Source organism: Pyricularia pennisetigena, chromosome 6 (genome assembly GCF_004337985.1).
Source record: "Pyricularia pennisetigena strain Br36 chromosome 6, whole genome shotgun sequence".
Taxonomy (NCBI): domain Eukaryota; kingdom Fungi; phylum Ascomycota; class Sordariomycetes; order Magnaporthales; family Pyriculariaceae; genus Pyricularia; species Pyricularia pennisetigena.
In genome coordinates this window covers 3,439,205-3,459,373 of record NC_043744.1, presented here as the reverse complement: position 1 = coordinate 3,459,373, position 20,169 = coordinate 3,439,205, and the positions used below count along the sequence as shown (strand labels likewise).

General features: G+C 52.4%; 7 protein-coding genes across 7 annotated transcripts; 5 read left to right on the top strand and 2 right to left on the bottom strand.

Annotated features, from left to right (window-relative positions):
* Positions 1-988: 988 nt before the first annotated feature.
* Positions 989-2,014, bottom strand: PpBr36_04824 (uncharacterized protein; the record flags this gene model as incomplete). The annotated part of the gene is made up of 1 exon (XM_029891983.1): positions 989-2,014. The coding sequence occupies one exon, from the start codon at positions 2,012-2,014 to the stop codon at positions 989-991; it is 1,026 nt and encodes a 341-aa protein (XP_029749609.1).
* Positions 2,015-3,280: 1,266 nt separating this feature from the next.
* Positions 3,281-4,822, top strand: PpBr36_04823 (uncharacterized protein; the record flags this gene model as incomplete). Its single annotated transcript, XM_029891982.1, has 1 exon — positions 3,281-4,822. The coding sequence occupies one exon, from the start codon at positions 3,281-3,283 to the stop codon at positions 4,820-4,822; it is 1,542 nt and encodes a 513-aa protein (XP_029749616.1).
* A 1,570-nt stretch (positions 4,823-6,392) lies between these two features.
* Positions 6,393-9,389, top strand: PpBr36_04822 (uncharacterized protein; the record flags this gene model as incomplete). Its single annotated transcript, XM_029891981.1, has 5 exons — positions 6,393-6,706; positions 6,845-7,119; positions 7,221-7,591; positions 7,702-8,420; positions 8,558-9,389. The coding sequence occupies 5 exons, from the start codon at positions 6,393-6,395 to the stop codon at positions 9,387-9,389; spliced, it is 2,511 nt and encodes an 836-aa protein (XP_029749615.1).
* A 1,927-nt stretch (positions 9,390-11,316) lies between these two features.
* On the top strand, positions 11,317-12,464 carry PpBr36_04821 (uncharacterized protein; the record flags this gene model as incomplete). Its single annotated transcript, XM_029891980.1, has 3 exons — positions 11,317-11,627; positions 11,880-12,231; positions 12,459-12,464. The coding sequence occupies 3 exons, from the start codon at positions 11,317-11,319 to the stop codon at positions 12,462-12,464; spliced, it is 669 nt and encodes a 222-aa protein (XP_029749614.1).
* A 1,523-nt stretch (positions 12,465-13,987) lies between these two features.
* PpBr36_04820 (uncharacterized protein) lies at positions 13,988-14,272 on the top strand (the record flags this gene model as incomplete). The annotated part of the gene is made up of 1 exon (XM_029891979.1): positions 13,988-14,272. The coding sequence occupies one exon, from the start codon at positions 13,988-13,990 to the stop codon at positions 14,270-14,272; it is 285 nt and encodes a 94-aa protein (XP_029749613.1).
* Positions 14,273-16,071: 1,799 nt separating this feature from the next.
* PpBr36_04819 (uncharacterized protein) lies at positions 16,072-17,344 on the top strand (the record flags this gene model as incomplete). Its single annotated transcript, XM_029891978.1, has 3 exons — positions 16,072-16,218; positions 16,309-16,516; positions 16,590-17,344. The coding sequence occupies 3 exons, from the start codon at positions 16,072-16,074 to the stop codon at positions 17,342-17,344; spliced, it is 1,110 nt and encodes a 369-aa protein (XP_029750510.1).
* A 140-nt stretch (positions 17,345-17,484) lies between these two features.
* PpBr36_04818 (uncharacterized protein) lies at positions 17,485-20,130 on the bottom strand (the record flags this gene model as incomplete). The annotated part of the gene is made up of 2 exons (XM_029891977.1): positions 17,838-20,130; positions 17,485-17,783 (listed from the first exon to the last, which is right to left on the bottom strand). Exons 1-2 carry the CDS (start codon positions 20,044-20,046, stop codon positions 17,485-17,487), a joined length of 2,508 nt encoding a protein of 835 aa, XP_029750511.1. The 5' UTR covers positions 20,047-20,130.
* Positions 20,131-20,169: the final 39 nt, after the last annotated feature.

Here is a 20,169-nt window from a genome sequence, read left to right as displayed (position 1 = left end):
GAATGACGGCCGTCACAGAGCAAACTGGACAGGAAAAAGAATAATTTTACCACCACAAAAAGCGAAAGCAAGTTGGGATGAGAAAGAAAAGAAGGCAGTAAGATTGTTCGCCCGGACGGCCATGGCTGCCCTTTAAAATAAAGTGCACCAAAGGGACCTGACAGGCGGCGAAAAGATTGAGGGTACCAAGATTCTCAGATTATCGATATGCGCCGAAAGTACCGCCCCGCACATTCAGTGGTTCTCGAACCTGGGCGAAAAGAAGAAAAACAAGGATGCCGGGCTCGTTCTTGCTCGTAATGAAGCCACGTCCCGGCTCGGCGCATCCACTTGGCAGGGATTTGGCCATTAGTAACCGGGGCTTTCCCATGATTGTTTTCGGTGCTCAGCCTCAAAGATCTGGATCCCGTCAATCTCGCCTTTCTTGTTTTTTCCATAACGGCAGCTATGGAGCGAATTCCAAAATTCAGGGGCGGTCCAGGACAAGTATTGGTTCATCCGTTTGTTCTTTGGCAGCTTGTATGACGGGTGGATACCCGCCTGCATTCATGCATCTGACATCGAAAAAAATTCATCCGACGATTTTACCTACCTCGTACCTTTTCCTACTTGTTGACCGCTAATGCAGTATTGAGTAAGAAACTGACATCAGATGAACAACCATTTCAATTATTCGTGTTCCTCAAGTGGCAATACTTTGCACCCCCTGCAGCCATCTCCACCTACCCTTGAATTAGCGCTTTTTCTAGTGAACGCCATGTCGTCATACTCTGACAGTCTAAGCCACAATCGTCCTGAGTAACTATTTTGTGCACATTGGGAGGATGTCGAAAAAAAAAAAAAAAAAAAAAAAAAAAAAACGGTTTGAGCAAAAACAAAAGTGCAGAATTGCAATTATTACTTCAAAACTCGGCTAGACTGAAACTATCCACGATATATAGGTTACACTTACCTGGACGAGCATCGTGTCAATACTCGCAAACGCTCATCAGCCACGGGTGTCTCTGCCAATATTCGACACGTGCTGTGACCATGGATCGACCTCGGCCATGTACCAGGGACCTCGGATTCCACTCGCCATCTTGATCTCCTGCATGGTGCCGTGCAATAGCGGCTGGCCCTGCCAGTAGCCGTTCTTGGGCGGGATGACAGCCTGGGTCCGCTGCTTGAGGAGTCGTCCAAACTCGGGCTCGAGCACGGGCTTCCCGGCGCTGCTGTGAGCGGCCTCAAGCTGCGACACGGATGCGATCGCAGTCTTGAGGAAAGGAATCAGGTCCTTGACGGTCCCGGCTTCGAACGGAATCTCGCTCACGCACTGCTCATGCAGCTTGTTGACAATCTCCTTGAGCGCAAGCAGGTTCCAACGGTCGGTGCTGCTCGGCGAACCCCGCAGCGTCCGGTCCTGGTCCAGAGTCGCAAAGAAGCTGTTGAACCGCCGGATGTCGGCGCAGTGGTTGCCGTTGCCCGGCTTGAGGTCAATGAGCGCCTCTCCAAAGTCCCCAATGTAAAAGTCCGGCGGGCCTTGGGCGGGCAGGTGCACCCAGACGTTGCGGAAGTCGAGGTCGTTGTGGACCACGTCAAACGGCATGCTGTAGAGGTGGACGAGCGAGCTGAGGACCTGGCCGACGTACCTCATCAGGAAGCCGGGCGACATGAGCACCCGCTGCATCACGCACATCTCCTCAATGTCCACGATGCTGCCGCAGTTGTACAGCTCCCAGAACGAGTCCACGGCAGACGGCCTAGCCGATATCAGTCGCGCGAAGCGCGGAGGTTCGACGCCCTCGATGGAGGCCCACTCGGTCCTCTTGAGCTGAGCAGCAAGCCCGGCGTCCCAATTCTCATTGTTGTCCTTGTACCGACCTGATATGCACATCTTGCGGACGACAACCCGGCCGGTGCGCAGGTGCAGCACCCGCTGGGCGAGCTGGAAAGAACCTTGGGCTAGGTTGTTGATGAACAGGTAGTCATCGCCCTTTCTATCCCTGAACATGTGGCCATACTTGATAACCATGGTGACGGATGATTTGTTAAATTTAGTAAAGCCGACGGTTTTTTTGTCTTTCTTACCTTGTTTGTTGATAATTGTAGCCAAAGCGCAAGCCAAGTCTAAGGCGATTCGAGGGTTTGATGATAATTACCTCTTCTACAATGCAGCATCACCCGACTTGAATGGAGCTTATATATACTTGTTCATCCTTTGTCACAAAAGTCCGGCAAATACTCCTTCAGTGCTGCCATTGTCTAAATGTGGTCGGAGGACAAAGGAAGAATACATTGTTGTAGTCGGCCATCGATTGCAAAGAAACGAGTCAAAGAAAGTCACATACAAGAACTTATGTGGACAATGAGCAGATATGCAATCAGTCGACCAGCGGCACATCACGCATGTTTCATCAAACCCCTCTAGTTCGATGGGCTGAATTGATGGGATTTCTTCCGTGCCAAGACGGGTAAGGCACGCCATGGCGTAGTTCCTATGGCCCTACAAGGTGTCAAGGAGTCAGTCGGCCCCATCGCCACAGCAATCTCTGGCCATGGATTTGTGCCTCCTTCTCCAAATCGAAAAAAGTTCTGACATTTGAAGCTGCGCCAGACAGACCCACGCTTGACGAGTTGCCTAGGCTCTGAAAAAGCCGTGTTATCCGACTGTTAAAATAGAAAACCCCCCCAAAAAGCCAAAGAACGCCAAGAGTCAGCTTCGCTCCTGTTGGACCCAATTAAACTGCACACCTCGAGGCTTGGGGAGGCGCCAGGGTGGGCAGTGATCTGTGAAAGGGCGAATCACTGTAAAAAGTTTGGAAGTCGACCAAGGCGCAATCTTGGTTTGACATCTTACCTCATATCCTCTTTTTGAACATGATCATCCCTTTACGCGTTTTTTGGGGTCTGGTTTGCGCGCTGGACGCCTTAGCCGGAATGGAGTCGTGCCGTCCAGGTGCTTTTGTTGTAGCCAATGATTTGATCTTTTGAGATGTGTAACAAAAGGAGACTGCAAGGCCAAGACGTGTTATTTCATTACCCATGATTTCTTTCTTGTCTTGGTCTCAAACAGAGCTCTTAGATTAGCGGTGCCCCTCCGTGTGACGGGCCGACAGCCTTGGTCCCACAGTAAGCACAAAGGACTTGGCGAAGTCTGCATTTTGCGCATTTATCTAACCGGATCATCCTTTCTTTTCACACTTGTTGAGTAGTTGCCTGGCTTTGATCATTTTTTTTTTTTTTTTTTTTTTTTTTTTTTTTTGTCTTTCTCCCCATCTTCGACCAGCGCCGAAAAAAAATGATCCACAGATACCAAAGTCCATCCGAGTCGACGCCGGGGAGCAATGCATACCACGAAGGGCTCGAGGTAGCAGCTCCCCAACACAACAACCTGGAGGTCCAGTCGGCATATGATGCACCCATTTCCGTGACGCACAGCCAACATGCCTCGGCGAACAATTACCCCAACGCCGCCGACAGTGCCGCGGAAAGGACGTCTGCATGGGAGTCGAAGACGCCGTATCCCACCACGCCCCGCATGATACACGAAGCGGTACCTGTCCACAACGAAGGCAACGTCGGCGAGCGGCGGGGGAAGAAGATTGGCTTCATGGTCGGCGCCATCGCCGCGGTCATCATCGCCGGCGTCGTCTCGGGCATCGTCGGATGGCAGGTGACGGAGAACAGGACCCGCGACCGCATCGCGGCCTTGGAGGCAAGGCTTGGAGAGGGCGCCAACGGCGGAAGCGTCAGCCAAAACGACACGACAGGCGCGGGCGGCTTCATGCAGAGGGGCTCCTCCATTTCAGTCACCAGCTGGCGCCCGTCGGAGGTGGAGAGGGACTTTGAGATGCGGGTCTACTACCAGAAGCCCAACGGCGGCAACATCTTTTACTCGCTCTACAGCACAAGCTACGGGGCGTGGTCCAAGCCGATCGAGGTGGGCGTCAGGCCGAACAGAGAGCGGAGGAGCGACCCGCCCATGGAAGGCACTCCTTTGGCCGCCGCGGTGGCCTGGTCCGAGTCGTCGGCGAGACCCGTGCCCTGGGAGCAGGTCCTCTTCGTCACCAACGAGGGCAAGATAGCCATGCAGGACTGGGGCCCCGCCTACCCCCTCTGGGGCACCAGGGCCACGACGTACACGGGCCTCGAGAACAAGGTCGGCAAAGGCGGCAAGATGAAGTACCTCTGGCCGCACAGCGTCTGGGAGGAGAGCAGCGGTTCCAACGGGGCCAAGCTGACCCACCTGATCCAGGACTACAAGGAGAAGAAGAACTTCACGGCCATGACCGTCGAGCCCCCGGGCGGCGTCAGCCCGGGCACTCCGATCGTGGCCCTTCCGATGAAGACGGTGTTCCGGGCTCCCGAGCTGCGGCTGGTCTACCGGACGCGCGACGGCAACCTCGGCATATTCGACCGCAGCGCAGAAAACCAAACCAGGGAGGCCGTCCTCTCCCGGATAAGCGTGCCCGACAAGGCGCCCATCGCGGGCTTCTCCTCGCGGCCCGACAACCGCCCGCTGGTGACGACGAAGCTGCTCTATCGGGACGCCGACGGCAAGGTCCAGATCCTGACGCAGCGCGACGGGACCGGCGACCTGAGCGACACCGATAGTTGGGAAGGCCCCGAGACGGACCCCGTCTTTGATGGGATGGATGGCGACTCGCAGCTGGAGTGCCTGACAAACTCGATAGCGAGGTACGACGGTGTCGAGAGGAACGTCGCCGAGAACGACTTGATGAGCAGATGTTTTTTCCAGGAGGGGGGCAAGCTCAAGCAGGTTCACTGGGACGGCAGAGCGTGGAAGGCTGTCGGGTTCGTGCCGATGCCAGCAGAATAGGAATCATTTTGGATCTCGGGTAGGTGGTTGGTAATTTTGTTGCGCGCGAGTCAGGATATATTGGCTTTGTTTTAAGATACCATATTAAGTTATATAATTCATGCCTTATAATCATTGTCCACCACCGTTGCAAGGCCGATACCACAATAAGAAGTGAGATTCAGTCGCCACATATACCACACGAGGGAAACATCCTCTTGTATGTACCCGTCATTTCGAGTCCAAGTTTCCACATCTAATTCTGATGATGTCTTAATGGCCAGCCGGTTGTTTTTGATTCACTGTTCGTCGCAATTGTGCAGCTCCTCGTGATTCTTCAACAGTACTAGATTAGCCCACTTAGGCATGATATCAAGTACCGTTTGTTAATCAATGCCTGTGCTGCAACCCTGATAGGCGATTCAAGATGGTAAGAGCCGGAGCTTGAAGAGATTCCGTGATTCCCTCAGAACCCCATAACTAAATGTGAAGAGAACGTTCGGGTCCTTATCAGGTGCCAAGTCGACGCTGACGTATATACATACCTATTTGGTCTTCACCCTCGCCTTGCACCGATACAAAGCTCAGCTAGTCTATATCGGTACGTTTGCATGAAACACACGGTCGAAAACGGGGCTGAAAACGTGGCTAATTTGCCCTGCAGGTCGCACGCATCCTCCAAATGCGATTATCAAAAGCTGGCTGATAACAATGCACATCCACGATTGCAGGTAACGAATCACTGGCCATGCCATGGGTGGGTATAGGGTGAGATTCCACTCCGAATTACCCGACGAGTGCTAAGCTCGACTGGAATCGCTAGATTGGAGTCGCTAGACTGTATGAACAGTTAGCCGATGGCCCGATAACCTGCATCGAAGGATCGAATAACCCCCGCATTCGATTTCAGCCATTGGAGACGGTTACCCGGTTTCTTGTCTTTGAAGTTTCCATTTTTGCTTTGTCTTGAATATCTGGCCCAAAATTGATAAGCTAACTACAGTTTTGGATCTTTTTTTCCGGGTACACGTGGATCAATGTGATGCTGAGAGGGCGGCTTGTTCCAGCTTCATCAACTTCCACAAAAAAAAAAAAAAAAAATCCCCCGGCTGCGGAGTCGGGGTTCTGTACAGGCCCGGCGGAGCACACAACCACAACGGGAAGGGAATTTATGGGACAGGAAAGAAATGAGTTCGATGTCTGGTGCCTATTGTGGAGTAAGGTAGAGAGGACCCCGGGAAGAATAGAGGGCAAAAAGATACAAAATTGCAGGATCCTGAACTAGAGAGAATAAAGTCGAACCGAGCATGGCTGGAGCCAAGACGGAATTTTGCCCAGAAATGCGCCCGGAGAAGACGCGCACATGGCAAATCAAACGCCGACAAAAAAACCAAAGAAGCATTGCAAATATAACACAGGGGGGGAATGCCAACTTCGTCTCGAATGCAACCAACCTCATATCGACCTGGACGAATTTTAGGCTCATGTCATCTTTTCTTTTTTCCTCTACTTTTCCAGGGATCAATTCATCCAAACAGGCAGACAATTCCGTCTGACACAATTCCAACTCGGCATGGGAGATAAGACGATTATGGCTGCCAACCCTGTGCCGTCCAAAAACTTCAAGGCAGTAATCGTCGGTGGAAGCGTGTCGGGCCTGACCCTCGCCAACATTTTCGAGCAGCTTGGTATCGAATATGTCCTGCTCGAGGCCTACGACGACTGGGCGCCCCAAGTTGGTGCCAGCATCGGAATGTTGCCCAACGGCTTGAGGATTCTTGACCAGATTGGCGTCATGGAGTCGTGGGCTGAGGGTGTTCCCCCCGCATCGGTTGCGGCCATGACGAGGACCGGCGGGAAACAGCTCATCAGTTATGATTTATGGGATAGACACACATCCGAAAGGTCAGGAACCCAGTCAATCCGAGCAGATATACCGTGCCCCCTATTACCTACTTGCCTGTTCACCCACCGCCCCCTTTTTGTAACTGCCCTGGGAATGAACCCGCCTAGGCTAACATGCCGCTCGGCGCTCACATTCAGGTTTGGCACGGTTATCAACTTTGCCGACCGACAAAAGCTGCTACAGTCCCTTTACGGCACACTGAAGAATAAAGGCAACCTGTTTTTGAATAAGCGCGTCGTCAAGGTTACGACGTCTGACGCCGGGGCCAGCGTCGAAACAAAAGACGGTAGCATATACCACGGCGATATTGTTATCGGCGCCGATGGTATCAAGAGCACTGTCCGCCAGGAGATGTGGCGCAATGCGGCAGAGGCATCCCCCGGATATTTCCCCGGAAGCGACTCGATGAAGCGTGAGAATCTCATCATCTCGTTTTTTTTTTTTTTTTTTTTTTTTCAAACCATGATCATCATGGCCAAGCGAGACGACCACTAATTCTCATCACACCAACAGAACTCCCCATCGAGCACAAGTGCCTTTTTGGGATTTCCAAGCCACACAAAGCAATGCCCGCTGGGAAAAGTGCCTACGTGGTCGGTCGGGCACATTCCTACCTGTTGATTGGTGGACCGGGCGGCCGCGTCTACTATTTTCTATTTGTCAAGCTCCCAGAGAAGCTCTGGGGCGACAAGACGCCAAAATACAGCGACGAGGACGCCCGTGCGCTGGCTCGGCAATACAGCGACGAGCTCGTCCTTCCGAATTGCACTTTTGGTGAGCTCGTAGACGGGTACAGCTCGATGGGCATGACTGCGCTCCACGAGCATGTCTTTGAGAAGTGGCACTGCGGCCGCATCATAACCATCGGTGATGCTGCTCACAAGGTATCAAACAACTTGCAAATGTTCTTGTCTTGTCAAACAAACGAACCACGGCAAAAAAGAATAAAATAGAAAAAAAAAAAGCTAACCTGACGGAAACCCTCGCGAAACAGCTCAACCCGATCTCGGGACAAGGAGGCAACAGCGCTATAGAGAGCGCAGCCGCGGTCGCCAACGCGCTCGGCCCGGCGCTCGACCGGCTCAGCGGTTCGTCCCGGCTCTCCGCCTCCGACATAGAGGCCGTGTTCCGGGAGGTAGATAGTGTCCGACACAAGCGGGCCGAAGCGTTGATGGCGGCTGCCAGGAAACAGCAGGCAATGAACGCACCAGAGGGCTTTTTCGGCTTCCACATGACGCTTCTAGTCCCTTATATGCTTTCAGTCGAGAAGATGTGCGAGCCGCAGGTGGTTGGATGTGCCGACGCGGTGCGGGTCGAACGCCTCCCCGTGCCCTTCCGTCCGCACTTTATCCCCTTTACCGATGAGCTGCCGGCCAAGCCTATCCAGAGCTTGCGCCTGCCCAGGCTCGTGGTTGCGCTGGTCATGGGCGCCTTGGTCTTGATGGCGGGCCATGGAATTGTGCACATCAGCGACCTCCCAGATACTTTCTTGGCCCAGCCCTTTAGGACCGTTTTTACCTCCAACCCAATCGTCGACAAGATCCTGCTTGCGCTCACCAAGATCTTTGCCATGGGACTGACTAGCCCCATCCCTGAGCAGTACCTCCAGATGGTATACTTCCTCCCGATGCTGGCGCCACTGATTTTGATCTGGGTTGTGGAGGCCAATAGGAGGGGAAATCAACAAACTATTCGGGGCACCATACTGACGTGGTAAGCAGCTCGCCTGTTTTTCTTTTTCTTTTTTTCTTTTTTTTTTTTTTTCTCTCGTCCCTACTTTTCTCTTGTCCAAGCTGAGCCGACAAGGATGTGGAAAACACCCAACTGACGTACGACAAATCAAAATCCAGGCCAAGCATATTCGCCTTGGCATGCCAGCTCTTGTCCGTGGCCCGCACCGGCCCACTCTATTTTCTTATCACTCTCCTCATCGGCATCGGCCCGATTGTCCACCGACCCTCAAGCCGCGTCGTGGACGCCGATCTGGCCCGAACGGTGCTCCCCGCGACGATCCTCGGCTTCGTGGTACCCACGGTGCTGATGCTGACGCCGCAGCGCTCACAGCCGTCCCTCTGGCTCGACCTCACGACCGTCTGGCAGATCTCGCCGCTGATCCCGGGCCCGCTGGCCGCCGGCATGGCGCACGTGCTGCGGGCCCACCGCGGCGCCACCAGGTCCGCAAAGAGCGCCGGGGACGACGCGCGGTTCGAGATTTACCGCAACAGGGACCTGCCGCACCTGCTGCGGGCGTACGGCGCAATGTTGGTGCTGACCGCGGCGCTGCACGTCGGCGTGGTGGGGCACATCGCGGCGTCCTGGTCCGGCCCCGCGCCCCTGTCCCTCGCCGAGACGTTCCTCCGCGTCCCGCTGCCGTGGGGCCCGGACGCCTCGGCGTGGCACCGCGGAAGGTCGGCCGTCGACGTCGCCTTCGTCTTGTTCAAGTGGGACCTGCTCACCCTGGCCGCCGCGCTGCTCGTCTGGTGTCTGTGGAGCGTCCTGGAGGTGCGCAGGATGGGGTACGTGACGACCCGCGAGGCCTGCCGCGTCGCCCTGGCCGTGCCCGCTGCGCTGGCGCTCGTGGGACCCGGCGCCATGTACGCGGGGACTTGGTACTGGCGCGAGAAGACGATTGCGGGCGTCAGTCGGATGGAGGAGGGCGCAGAGAAGAAGAAGAACCGCTAAACCTGCAAGATGCGGGTCGCGTTGTGGGGGGGTGGGGTAGGTATTGCACTAGACAACACAGCCAAAAGACGAAAGCTCCCGTCAATGACTAATGCCAGTGACTTCGGTAAATATAGCCTGCAACACACCCCCCAGTCCGCTGGCGGTACCAATAACACCTTCTCTGGGTGCGGCTGCGGAATGCATCTTTATGCCATTCATACCTCTGGGTACACCTAACCAAGTCGCGACTTGCTTACGTAAAACGTACGTTTTTTGGGGTGGTCTATAGGGCTTCAGCAATACAAAGGAAGTTACAGGTTTCCTTTCCCAGGATTCGAACCCAGGCGCAATTGATCGAATCCGGGGGTACTCCCTCCCGGGCTCATAACTATTGCACTAGACAACACAGCCAAAAGACGAAAGCTCCCGTCAATGACTAATGCCAGTGACTTCGGTAAATATAGCTGCAACAGTAGGTGCCCTGTGGGAAAGAAGCGAATTGGTGTCAAGACGGGACAGGAGGAGAGACTGAACAGGGCGAGAGGGCGGACCGTTGACAAATACTTGATCATTACATTATTTGTGGTCTGCTTTGTACATGTAGACTGAGGCTGTTCGGAAGCCATGGTAATCTCCCATCAGCTAACTTAAATCATTTAGATTAGGATCCCTTGTCAACCAGACAATTTTCTTTTGTTCGCAACCGGATTTGGCTGCCTGTGATTCTGCTATGATGAAGCGTTTGCTTTGACTCAAAAAGTCTCGCAAAGATCGCAGCTGCAGAGGTCACGGCAATCCCGGCTCTATCGATCCCGCCTATTTGCAGCTCTCAAGGGGTCATGGGTGTCGGGCTCCGGTCCTTTCATGCGGCATGGGCCGCGAGGTGTGCCAGGGTTCATGAAGATCGGGTGATGAGATGCAGCATATTTCACACCATATGCGAGTTGCCGCCTCCAAGGAACGGATGTAATATTACCATGGTGTCGGGTGAGCTCTCAATTTCTTTGGGTGCGGCCTCCACACCGGAGCTTGGTCCCGGCTGTCTTGGAACCCTTGCGCTCTGTTCGTCGTCACGGATGGACATACAACATCCATGTGCGCCGGCTTTGCTTTTCTTCGTTTTGTTTTTCGTCACATCCGCAATGAGGAGTGACTTTGCCCGCATGCGACAATTACCGACATGGGCCAAAATACTTTCTATCAATTTGTGTAGGCATGGCACCTGATGTATCAAAACAAATCAGTACGGTAACGATAAGATTTGCCAAACTCAGGGCGTACAATCACACTTCCGCATATCGCACCTTACCTGGTTGGTCTCTAACCTGGCAAACGCCTATACAAATGTCTCTCCCTTGTAATCAGCGCAGTTTGAAACTTTGAATATGGTTTCAACCACCGAGATAAGTGATCATAACGGCTGTGAAACGACGGAATTGCGTAAATACATTGACTTTAATCTTTTGCTGGCCAGAAAGTCATTTTGAACCTAGTGATTGTGCATTCAAGTCGTCAGAGAATCTACGAACAGTAATCAAGAACCAGCAAGCACTCGTGTCCAGCCAAGAGTACATGCGAGATCCGCCTGCAGGCGAGGACAGGTGGACAGCTAGCTTGTTGGTCACCACTAAGAAGACCGTGGGAGCTGCAGTGCTCTCTGTCGCTATGCTTGTTTACCTGCTTCGTATCTACACCCGAGTCCACTTGACCAGGCTTGCCTTGCGATGGGATGACTGTAGGCCATCGTCGGCGATTTTTCACTTTTGCACAAGGCTAACAATTTCAAGATCTTGCAGGTGCCGCAATGGCCAGCAGCTGGGCCTTTTTTGGCTGCACCATAAAGAAATTGGGGAGTAGTTCATATTGACAAGTGAACACTAGATCTAGTCTAGTTCTCAGATCCACCTACAATTTCCATGTGAGAATCATAGAGCTAACTATCGTCATGTGGCTCGGTCTAGTGATTGCCCACGGTGGCTGCGGTCGACATTTCTGGCAAGTCACTACGGCCGAGTACGTCGACCTGCTGAAGTGGGCGCTCCCCGTCAACATCTTTTACATGCTGTCCGCCGACATCGCCCAGCTCTCCCTTCTCGTTCTCTATCTCAACCTCTCCCCGGACCGCACCTACCGGATTGTACTGCAAGTTTTGATCGCAGCTTTTGCCGTTTACGCTATCATATACGCAGGCGTCAGCATCTTTGGCTACCAGCCGTTCCATGCGCACTGGGATCTCGAGGCCATGTCGACGGCCAGGTGCGTCGACAAGCCCATGTTTTACCTTTTACCTCGCGGCCAGCATTTCAAATGTCATTATGGATGTGGTCATCTTGCCAGTGCCCTTGAGGATTGTTCTGCCTCTGCAGATTGCCAGCAGTGCAGAAGATATCTCTACTGTTGTTGTTTGCAATGGGCGGCGGTAATCGTCAGTTCCTTTTTTATTCCTTTTGTATCTTTCAAGCAACTCAAGCATAGCTTTTGGTCACTTTAATTTACTAACCACAAAAGACGAAACGCAACAGGAGTCATCTGCATCGCAGCCTACTGCTGCTACCTCAAGATTCAGCTCTTCAACAGCAGCGAATACACCCACGGCCTCTCCAACGAGCTCTCGTGGATGCACGGCGAGCTTGCCGGCTGCGTCATCTGCGCGTCCGCGAGCACCACCCGGGCATTCTTCGCGCGCTACGTACCCCGGTTCTTGGGCAGTCTGGGTAGCACCCTGCACCCCTGCAAGGTTGACGCATACACGACGGGCTTGGAGCTCGAGGCGGACTGGCGGAAACAGGCAAAGGTGCAGCTGGACCGGCACGGCGCCATCCGGCTCGAGTCAGACAACGCCGACCGTTCCGTCGTGCGTGTGAGGATGGGCGAACTTTGTGGAGTCGTGGCGGGTAGTAAGGCATTCCGAAACCCTAGTCTCAGTGCTCAGCCTAGACCCCTCCTGCTTTGCAGGGTGCACCGAACGAAATTCAGTATTAAAATGATAAAATAAATAAAAATTGCAAAAATATAAAGTAAAATGCGTTATAAATTCCGAATTTTTTGGCATTTTTTAGGCACAGTGCGTACTAATACCAAGTTTAGTTTTAATACTATTTGAATATTGTATTTTATTTTGTTAGTTTTTTATTTCAACGCCCACATTTAATTGTTTGCTGTAATTAATAATAAATAATTAGACTCGGCGTTCCTGAAAGGGTCAGCCCCCTGAAATGGTTATATTGCTTTTAACTTTGATCTTTTATAATCATTCAATCAGCCTTTCAATATGCACTATATCTGCCGTGTTTATAGCTATCACAAAACGCTTTTTGAAACTACCTTTTATACGATTACAGCACTCATATTCATGGAAATACTCCAAGTTCTAAAAATAGGTGTAATTATTTTTTATTAAGTAAATAAAAATTATATAATGACAAATCCAATTGAGCTGTACAAAACGTACTATAAAACGCCCCTAAATAATTCTTTATAATTTTTAAAGCGAAAAGATGAAAAACCCGCACAAATTATTGATTATTAAAATACTGACTCTATATATAAATATTTCTATATATAAATATAAAAATAAGACTGGGATTCGTTTGAAAACCCGTAGATAAAATGATATGGACCCACAGGTACATTGCAAAGCCGCAATTGGGCCACGTTCTGTGGAGCTCTGGACTTCAGGGATGAGCCTTTGAACTACCAAAGGCCTCCATTTCCGGGTTATTTAGCCGTTTGTAGCACTCAAACAACCACCCCTATAAATTAACAGTTACAAAAACTTTACTGACATTGATCGGATTGCTTGAGTTTGTATAAAAGGTTACATTACAGAAATTAAAGAATCTTCAAATTAGTTAGTTAGCATTACGAATATATTATTTCTATTACGGAGTGGCGTGCCTGGGTGACTGCCAACCGTAATTCGCTCCACCTAAGCTGACAAAGGCGACAGGGTTCGCCTGTTATTTCTTCGCTCAGGCGCGTGTACGCGATTGGCACTGTATGCCTTTCTTTTTTCTTCACACTTGGCTTTAAATCTTCTAATAAAATCGCCCCTATATATAGCATCGTCTCTCTGGGATCGTTTTGGTGGCAGCTCCATTTTAATTTTATTTTTTATGGTGAATACTTTCAAAATATAAATAAACCCCTATATTAATTTTATCAAAATCAATCAGTTCGCTTTAACTAGTAACTTAGTTTGCGTTGAATAAATAAAAGATTTATTAAATTGCTGACTAATATTACATGCGCATTACTTTCCCCTTAACTTTATAATCAAAAACATATATTTCTTATGTATAAATAAAACTCTTTTATAATTTGATATAAGGATTATGAGTAAGTGTATATGCGTATGGTAAAAGCAGTCAATATGCTATTCAATAGAATAGGCAACATATTAAACATGGTGAAACAATAATTACATAAATGGGGAGTTTATCTCCTAATCAATAGCACCTTTTAGTCAAAGTACTATTCTTAAGCATGTCAACAATACAATCACTCGGCACCCTCGATTGAACTTAGCCTTCTGCTATACTTTTCACATTTTGCTCACAATTCTTTTTCCTACTTTCATTACAGTCCTCACACTCCAAATAACAAACATTTTCAAAATGAAGACTTCCGTCATCCTCAGTTTTGTTACACTGGTTAGCGCCGCTGTCGCGCTTCCTGCAGTTACTACAAACACCGAAGACATTCATGTCTTTCAGAGGAAGAACGAGATCGGTACCCCTGAAATGCATCGGAGGTCAGCGACCCGCACGAACAAAGAAGTAATAAACGAACTGGTTCATAGAGTTGGCCGTTGCTTGGCATCAGAAGAGGTTCAACGGAGGTTCCCGGATTACGAGAAAAGAAACAGATATTGCCTGAACGAGGGCTGGATGAAATTTTGATTAATTCCTTTTTGTTCTTTTCAACATTTGGTTTTATCTTGTTTTGGCGTATAAACGCTACCACGCTCGTTTACTTTACTGTTCAATTATTTAGACTTGGCTTAACTATGTTTCTACGTGTCAAAGTCACCACTCTCTTTTAGATTGCTCTTTACTTCAACTCGGTTTTCCTTCCAATTACAATTCCGCAAGTTCGCCTTATCACTTTGAACGAAATCCCTATTGTTTCATTTATCAAGCAAAGTATGGCACATCGCACAAGGTCTCGGACTGGTCAGGGAATGCAGCACATGATACCATGGTCCATGTGCCACTACTCATTGAGCCGGTGATAGTATGTAGATACTTAGCTTCCTCATCTAGAACCGAGGTAGGCATATGCAGTTTGTCCAACTTGATCGATTTTAAAGGATATTAAGCACCCAGTGCAGGCCTCCCTCATGTTGATTGGACTGACTGCCGTGCTAGGAAGTCCGTCTGCGAGCTAAGCAATCCCAGTAATAAAGCGTCAAGTCTTTGCTGTCATGTCATTATCGCCTACGCTATCGGCCTCTTGATTAATCCCACCTAGATTTTTGTTTTTTTTATTCATCCTACGCTCCATAAATCGTACAACGCGGTATCACAATGCGTCGGGAACTTTATAGATGTTCCCAACAAGGTATCAGGAAAAAAGTCAACAACAACAACAAGTACACGACTGTGCTTCGTGACCAAAAAAAAAAAAAAAAAGCTTTTCTTGTCCAAAGGGCTTTACGTACCATCATCGATCCCAACCTTTTTGCGAATTATTGATTTGACATAGAATCTTTCAAAGACAAAGAAGGTCGACAAGATCAAACCGATGGCGGCGGCGGTGTTGCCACCAGGATACCGTTGACCTCGGCCATTTCAGGATGCGGTCGGTCCGTTGATGGGAGAGGGGCTTGGGGACGGGTGGGCTTGGTTGTATGGATTTGTGTCCGGCCACTTGCTGCGTCTGCATACCTAATACCTATGTTTTCCAGGCGAACCGTTTGAGCTGGCAGAAAGAGCCAGGCCTGCGCAGCCAGTTTCTGCATACCTCGACTCGAGTCTCGCCGAGGCACTTCCTCCAAAAGGGCCCTGAGCACCACCGAGATAGCCAACACCTTTTCCGTGAGCAGGTTGGGATCAGGGAACCTCGGTCTACGTCTACAAAAAGTGACACAAGATTTGTTATCAAGGTCGCTTCGATCTAACAGAGACGCCTAAGATTGCCTTTCGGACACTAAACGGCAGCGGAAATCACGCCGGCGCCAAGGACGGTTGTGTTCTAGCGCGTCTCAGAAACCCGGGCATTGTGCTGACGTATGCTGTCGCTACTTCTTTAGCTCATTTGCTTTTTAGCAGCGTGGCATGGCGCGGTTTCTTTTCTGGAGATTTGAAAAGTCCCATAGCTCGGACGCCACACAGCAAAGGAGAGCGGCGGTAAGTCCGGAACCCTGGTGGTCCCTGGACGCCGTCTCGCCTACCTTGGGTCCTTGGCGTCGAGACTAAGGTAGATTTGGGACTGAAACGGTTTCTCTTTTTCTTCACCATCGATCCTATTGTCCTCCCCTTTTTTTTTCTTTTTTTTTTTTTTTTGTTTTGTTTTCATCATTTTCCGTCCATCCACTGTGTGTGTTTTTTTTTAAGGGGAAAATCGAAAACAAGCAACAACAACAAAAAACAAAGAAAGGGAAACGTTCACCGGAAAGAACACAATCCCATATGTTAGGTCGTCAGCACGGCGTGACCCGGCACACGCTGTCTCGCCGTCGCAGTTGCTGCCCTCTACCATGACGACGGTGACCTACGACAACGACAATGTCGTCGAGCTTCCGCGGTGGACAAGCTCTACCAACCTCGGCACCCTCACGCGGGCCTCGTTCCCGCCAGAATGCCTCAAAGACCTAGCACGCTTCAACCACCCCACAACCGCACTCGTACGCGCACATCACCAACGTTATCCGTGAGATGAGGATGCGGGGCTGTAATTGCTGACTCTGTCTTTTTCGTTTCTCTCAACGGGCCAGGGTCCACCACACGCCTACATCACGCAGGGATGCGCCCTCAACAAGTGTTGCCCGCCGGGCGGAGCCTACACCGAGGACTGGGCGTACGTGACGAGCTACTACTCCCCCGGAGTTTGTCCGTCGGCGTACAAAAGGTGCGACTTTAAGGGCACACACCCGGCCTTTAAGACGGCGAGCGACGAGATAGTGCGCTTCTGCTGCCCGAGCAGTGAGTCGATCCTTTTTTTTTTTTTTTTTTTTTTTTTATTTTGTCCCCAGCCCCCACGCTGAACCCCAACCAGACTACGCATGCCCCGCCGTGACGGGCGACCTGATCAAACCCTGCGAGAGCATCGCGACGACGCGCCAGCTCGTGATAACCGTGTACGACGACGTGGCGGCGCAGAAGCCCGTCGCGACCACGACCATCGACGGCATCGGCATGGGCGGGGCGCGCGCCGCCGAGACCACGGGCGTGGTCAACGTCGCGTACCCGATCCAGGTGCGCTTCAAGCAGGGCGAGGACGCCGCGCTCGTGCTCGGCGGCCGCATCCTGCCCACGGTCGGCAGCCCGAACCTGCTCGTCGCGTCGTCGACGGCTTTGCCCGGCGTAGGCGGCGGCGGCGGCGGCGGCGGCAGCAGCAGCGTCCACGGCGCCGGTGGCGGGAGCAGTGCGAACCAGAACCAGAGTGCGGGTGGTGGTGGCGGGATACCCACGGCCGTGGTGGTGGCTTTGATATTGGCGGCGGCGGTGGCGGTGGCGGTCGCGGCGACGGTCGCGGCTATGAGGGTCGTACGCAGACGACGGAGGGAGCTGGGCCTACCGGCCAGTGCGCAGCAGGTAGCGGCCATGAGGGCCGATGCCGAGAGGAGAAGCCAGAGGACGGCACAGCAGAGGATGGCGCAGCAGAGGATGACGCAGCAGCAGACGGGTGCGGAAATGTGTCCCTCGCACGGCATCCCACCGGAGCATCGGCAGAGGAAGCTCTCAGTACAGCATAACGGAACAGCTACGAGTTCCCGGGTTGAATTACAAGGTAGTAGTAGTATGATATAGACGGGTTAATGATGTACAATGAGATCCCCCGTCCCCAACCACCTTACTTCCAACCTTTTTCAGAAAGTATACATATATACAAGGGGGGGACGGGGGGGGAGGGGGGAAACAGTGAAAACCTTTTTTTTTTTTTTTGTTCCTCATTTCCACTTGGTCCTCACAGCCCTCAGCAGAGCCCATGCCACAACGCGATACGCAAACGCAAGAACCATCAACAGTCCGAGATTCAACGTGCCGTTGACGTTGAGCTTGTACAGATCCAAGACGTCCTCGCCCGTCGAGATGATGCATCGTCCGTTGGGAAGACGCTGTGAGGCCTCGCACGAGAACTGGACGCCCCTGAGCGTGTGGGGCGCCAGTGCCAAGACGGCGAAGCGGACGGGGCTGATGTGGTTGAAGGCGTCATAAATCTCGGGCATGTCGATGGACATGATTCCTCCTGTTTTTTGGTGTCAGCTTCTAGAAAAAAAAAAAAAAGGCCAAAGAAACTTACCCATAGCGTTTGAGATGCTGAGGAAAACGCTGGTCAAAGTCATGGCGAACCCGGTGTGGTTGGAAAACAAAGTGTTGAACATCATGCCCAGGCTCTCGCCGCAGCTCACAATCCCAAAGCAGACAAAGGTGCAGACAAAATAAATCTCGGCCGTGTGCGGCAGGCCGACGGCAAAGACGGCAAGCACGCCAAACAACATGCAGCTGAGGAGCTCAAAGGGCAGCTCCAGGAGCGTGTAGGTGGCCAGGAAGGCCTCGACGCTGTAGACGCCGTCGTCGTCTTCCGAGTAGAAGCAGTTCCGCTCGGCCGGGTAGACGGCGACGTTCTGCAGCATCCCGACAAAGTAGAAGGCGGCAATCTCCTGCACGAAGCCGGCCCGGTTCTGGACGGAATAGTAGTCCGACTTGAGCGGCGCGAAGAAGAGCGTCAGGATGATGCCGAGACCGAGCACCTGCATCATGCGGGCGACCATCAGCGGCGGCTGCCGGCGAAAGTTGATGGTGGCGCGGTGCAGCAGGATCGGAAAGGCCGTGAAGAAGCTCGCTCGCTTGCGCACCATGGCACCCAGCTCGGCCGGCGTGGCAAGCTTGGATTTGTGAAAAGAGCGGCGGTGCGAGGTGGTTGAGAACAAAGCCGGGTCTGGGTCTGGTCGGGCGCCTGGCTGCTGGCCCGAAGGAGGCGGCGCACCAGACTCGGAGGGGGATCTTGGCTCCTCGGCTTCGCGAATGTCTGACAGCCTGGTCGGATACGGGGCGAGAACACCGCTGGCAGTGGTGCCGCCTCCGCCTGCCTTTGCCTTTTCCTTGTCTTCCTGCTCCAGCCGTCTTCGCGTTTGCTCCTCGGCGAACGTCTTCCATCCCTCAACCAGCCTCTGGACCTTTTCTCTGCTGGCGGCTTCCCTCTCGGCGTGCTGCAGGTCGATGGTGATGAGATCGAGAGCATAGTCGGCCGGGTTGTTGTTGACCGGGCAGCGGTATCCATGGCGGGCAAAATACTCCACCATCTGCGCCGCCGGGCCCGAGTAGACGGGAGAGCCACCGCGGGCCAGCAGCAGAACGTTGCCAAACTGCTGGAAGAGGTCGGACCGAGCCTGGTGGATGGTCAGGATCAAGGTCCTCCCTTCGCTGGCCAGTCCGGCAAACAGCTCCATCAGCGACAGGGTCGTAAAGGCATCCAGGCCGCTGGTTGGCTCGTCGAGCAAAAGGACGCGAGGGTCGGTGAGGATCTGGATGGCGATGGTGACGCGCCGCTTCTCTCCACCGCTGATGCCCTTGATGAGATCGTTGCCCACGAGGTTGTCGGCGCAGTCCTTGAGGCCCATCTTGAGCAGCACCTCCTCCGCGCGCTTGTTCTTCTCCTCTCTGCTCATCCACGACGGGAGCCTCAGGCCGGCAGAAAACCGCAGAGTTTCGCGCACCGTCAGGCTGGGCAAGAGGGCGTCGTCGTCTTGAGAGACGTAGGAGCAGCAAGACCGAATGACGGCATCGGAGGGCTCGGCGCCGTTGAACGAGAGCTTGCCCGAGCGTCGGTACTTTGTGCCGATGGTGTTGCGGAGTCGAAGAGCCATGGCGTTGAGCAGCGAGGTTTTGCCAGACCCGGAGGGGCCCATGATGACGTTGATCTGCCCCGACCTGAAGGTCGTGGTGACGGGGTTGAGAATGACCTTGGTCGGGAGCTTCCTGCCCAAGGCCGTCTTCTTCTCGAGGTTGAGCGTGAAATCGTCCAGCCCGACATCGATGGCCCTGACCTCGGCGATGGACCGCGCGTTCATCTTCTCCTTGCCAAACGACAAATCCGTCTCGCTGGTACGAGACCGAGCGATGGTCATCTCCGCCTTGAGGAACCGCAGCCCGAGACCAGCAGCGCCGTAGAAGAAGATGACAAATGCCACCTGAGCGACTATGGGCTTCCAAACCCAGTTTCTCGGGAATCCCAGCGCGTCCATGATGAAGGCACCCGTGTACGGTCGACAGTTTGGATCGTTGGGGTTGTTGCTAGTGGGACAGTCGTAGAAGCTGCCTTCGAACTCGTTGCCGCACAGGGAGCCAAAGACGTAAAACGTATAAGTGATCCATTTCAGCCAGCGGACGTAGACAGGGATCGTGTTGGGCTGGATGAAGAAGCCGCAGGCCATGCTCTGGAGCGTGTAGTTCAAGTTGGCAAGCAGACTTGCTCCGGGGAAATTCCGAATCGCAGAAATGCATGCCATGGCGCAGGTGACGGCGATGTAGTGGTTCAGGAAGTTGACGGCAAAAAAGGTCAGGAACTTGTGTGCTTCTCGGTCAAAACCAGCCACTAAAAGAAGAGGTCATTGTTTTTTTTTTTTTTTTTT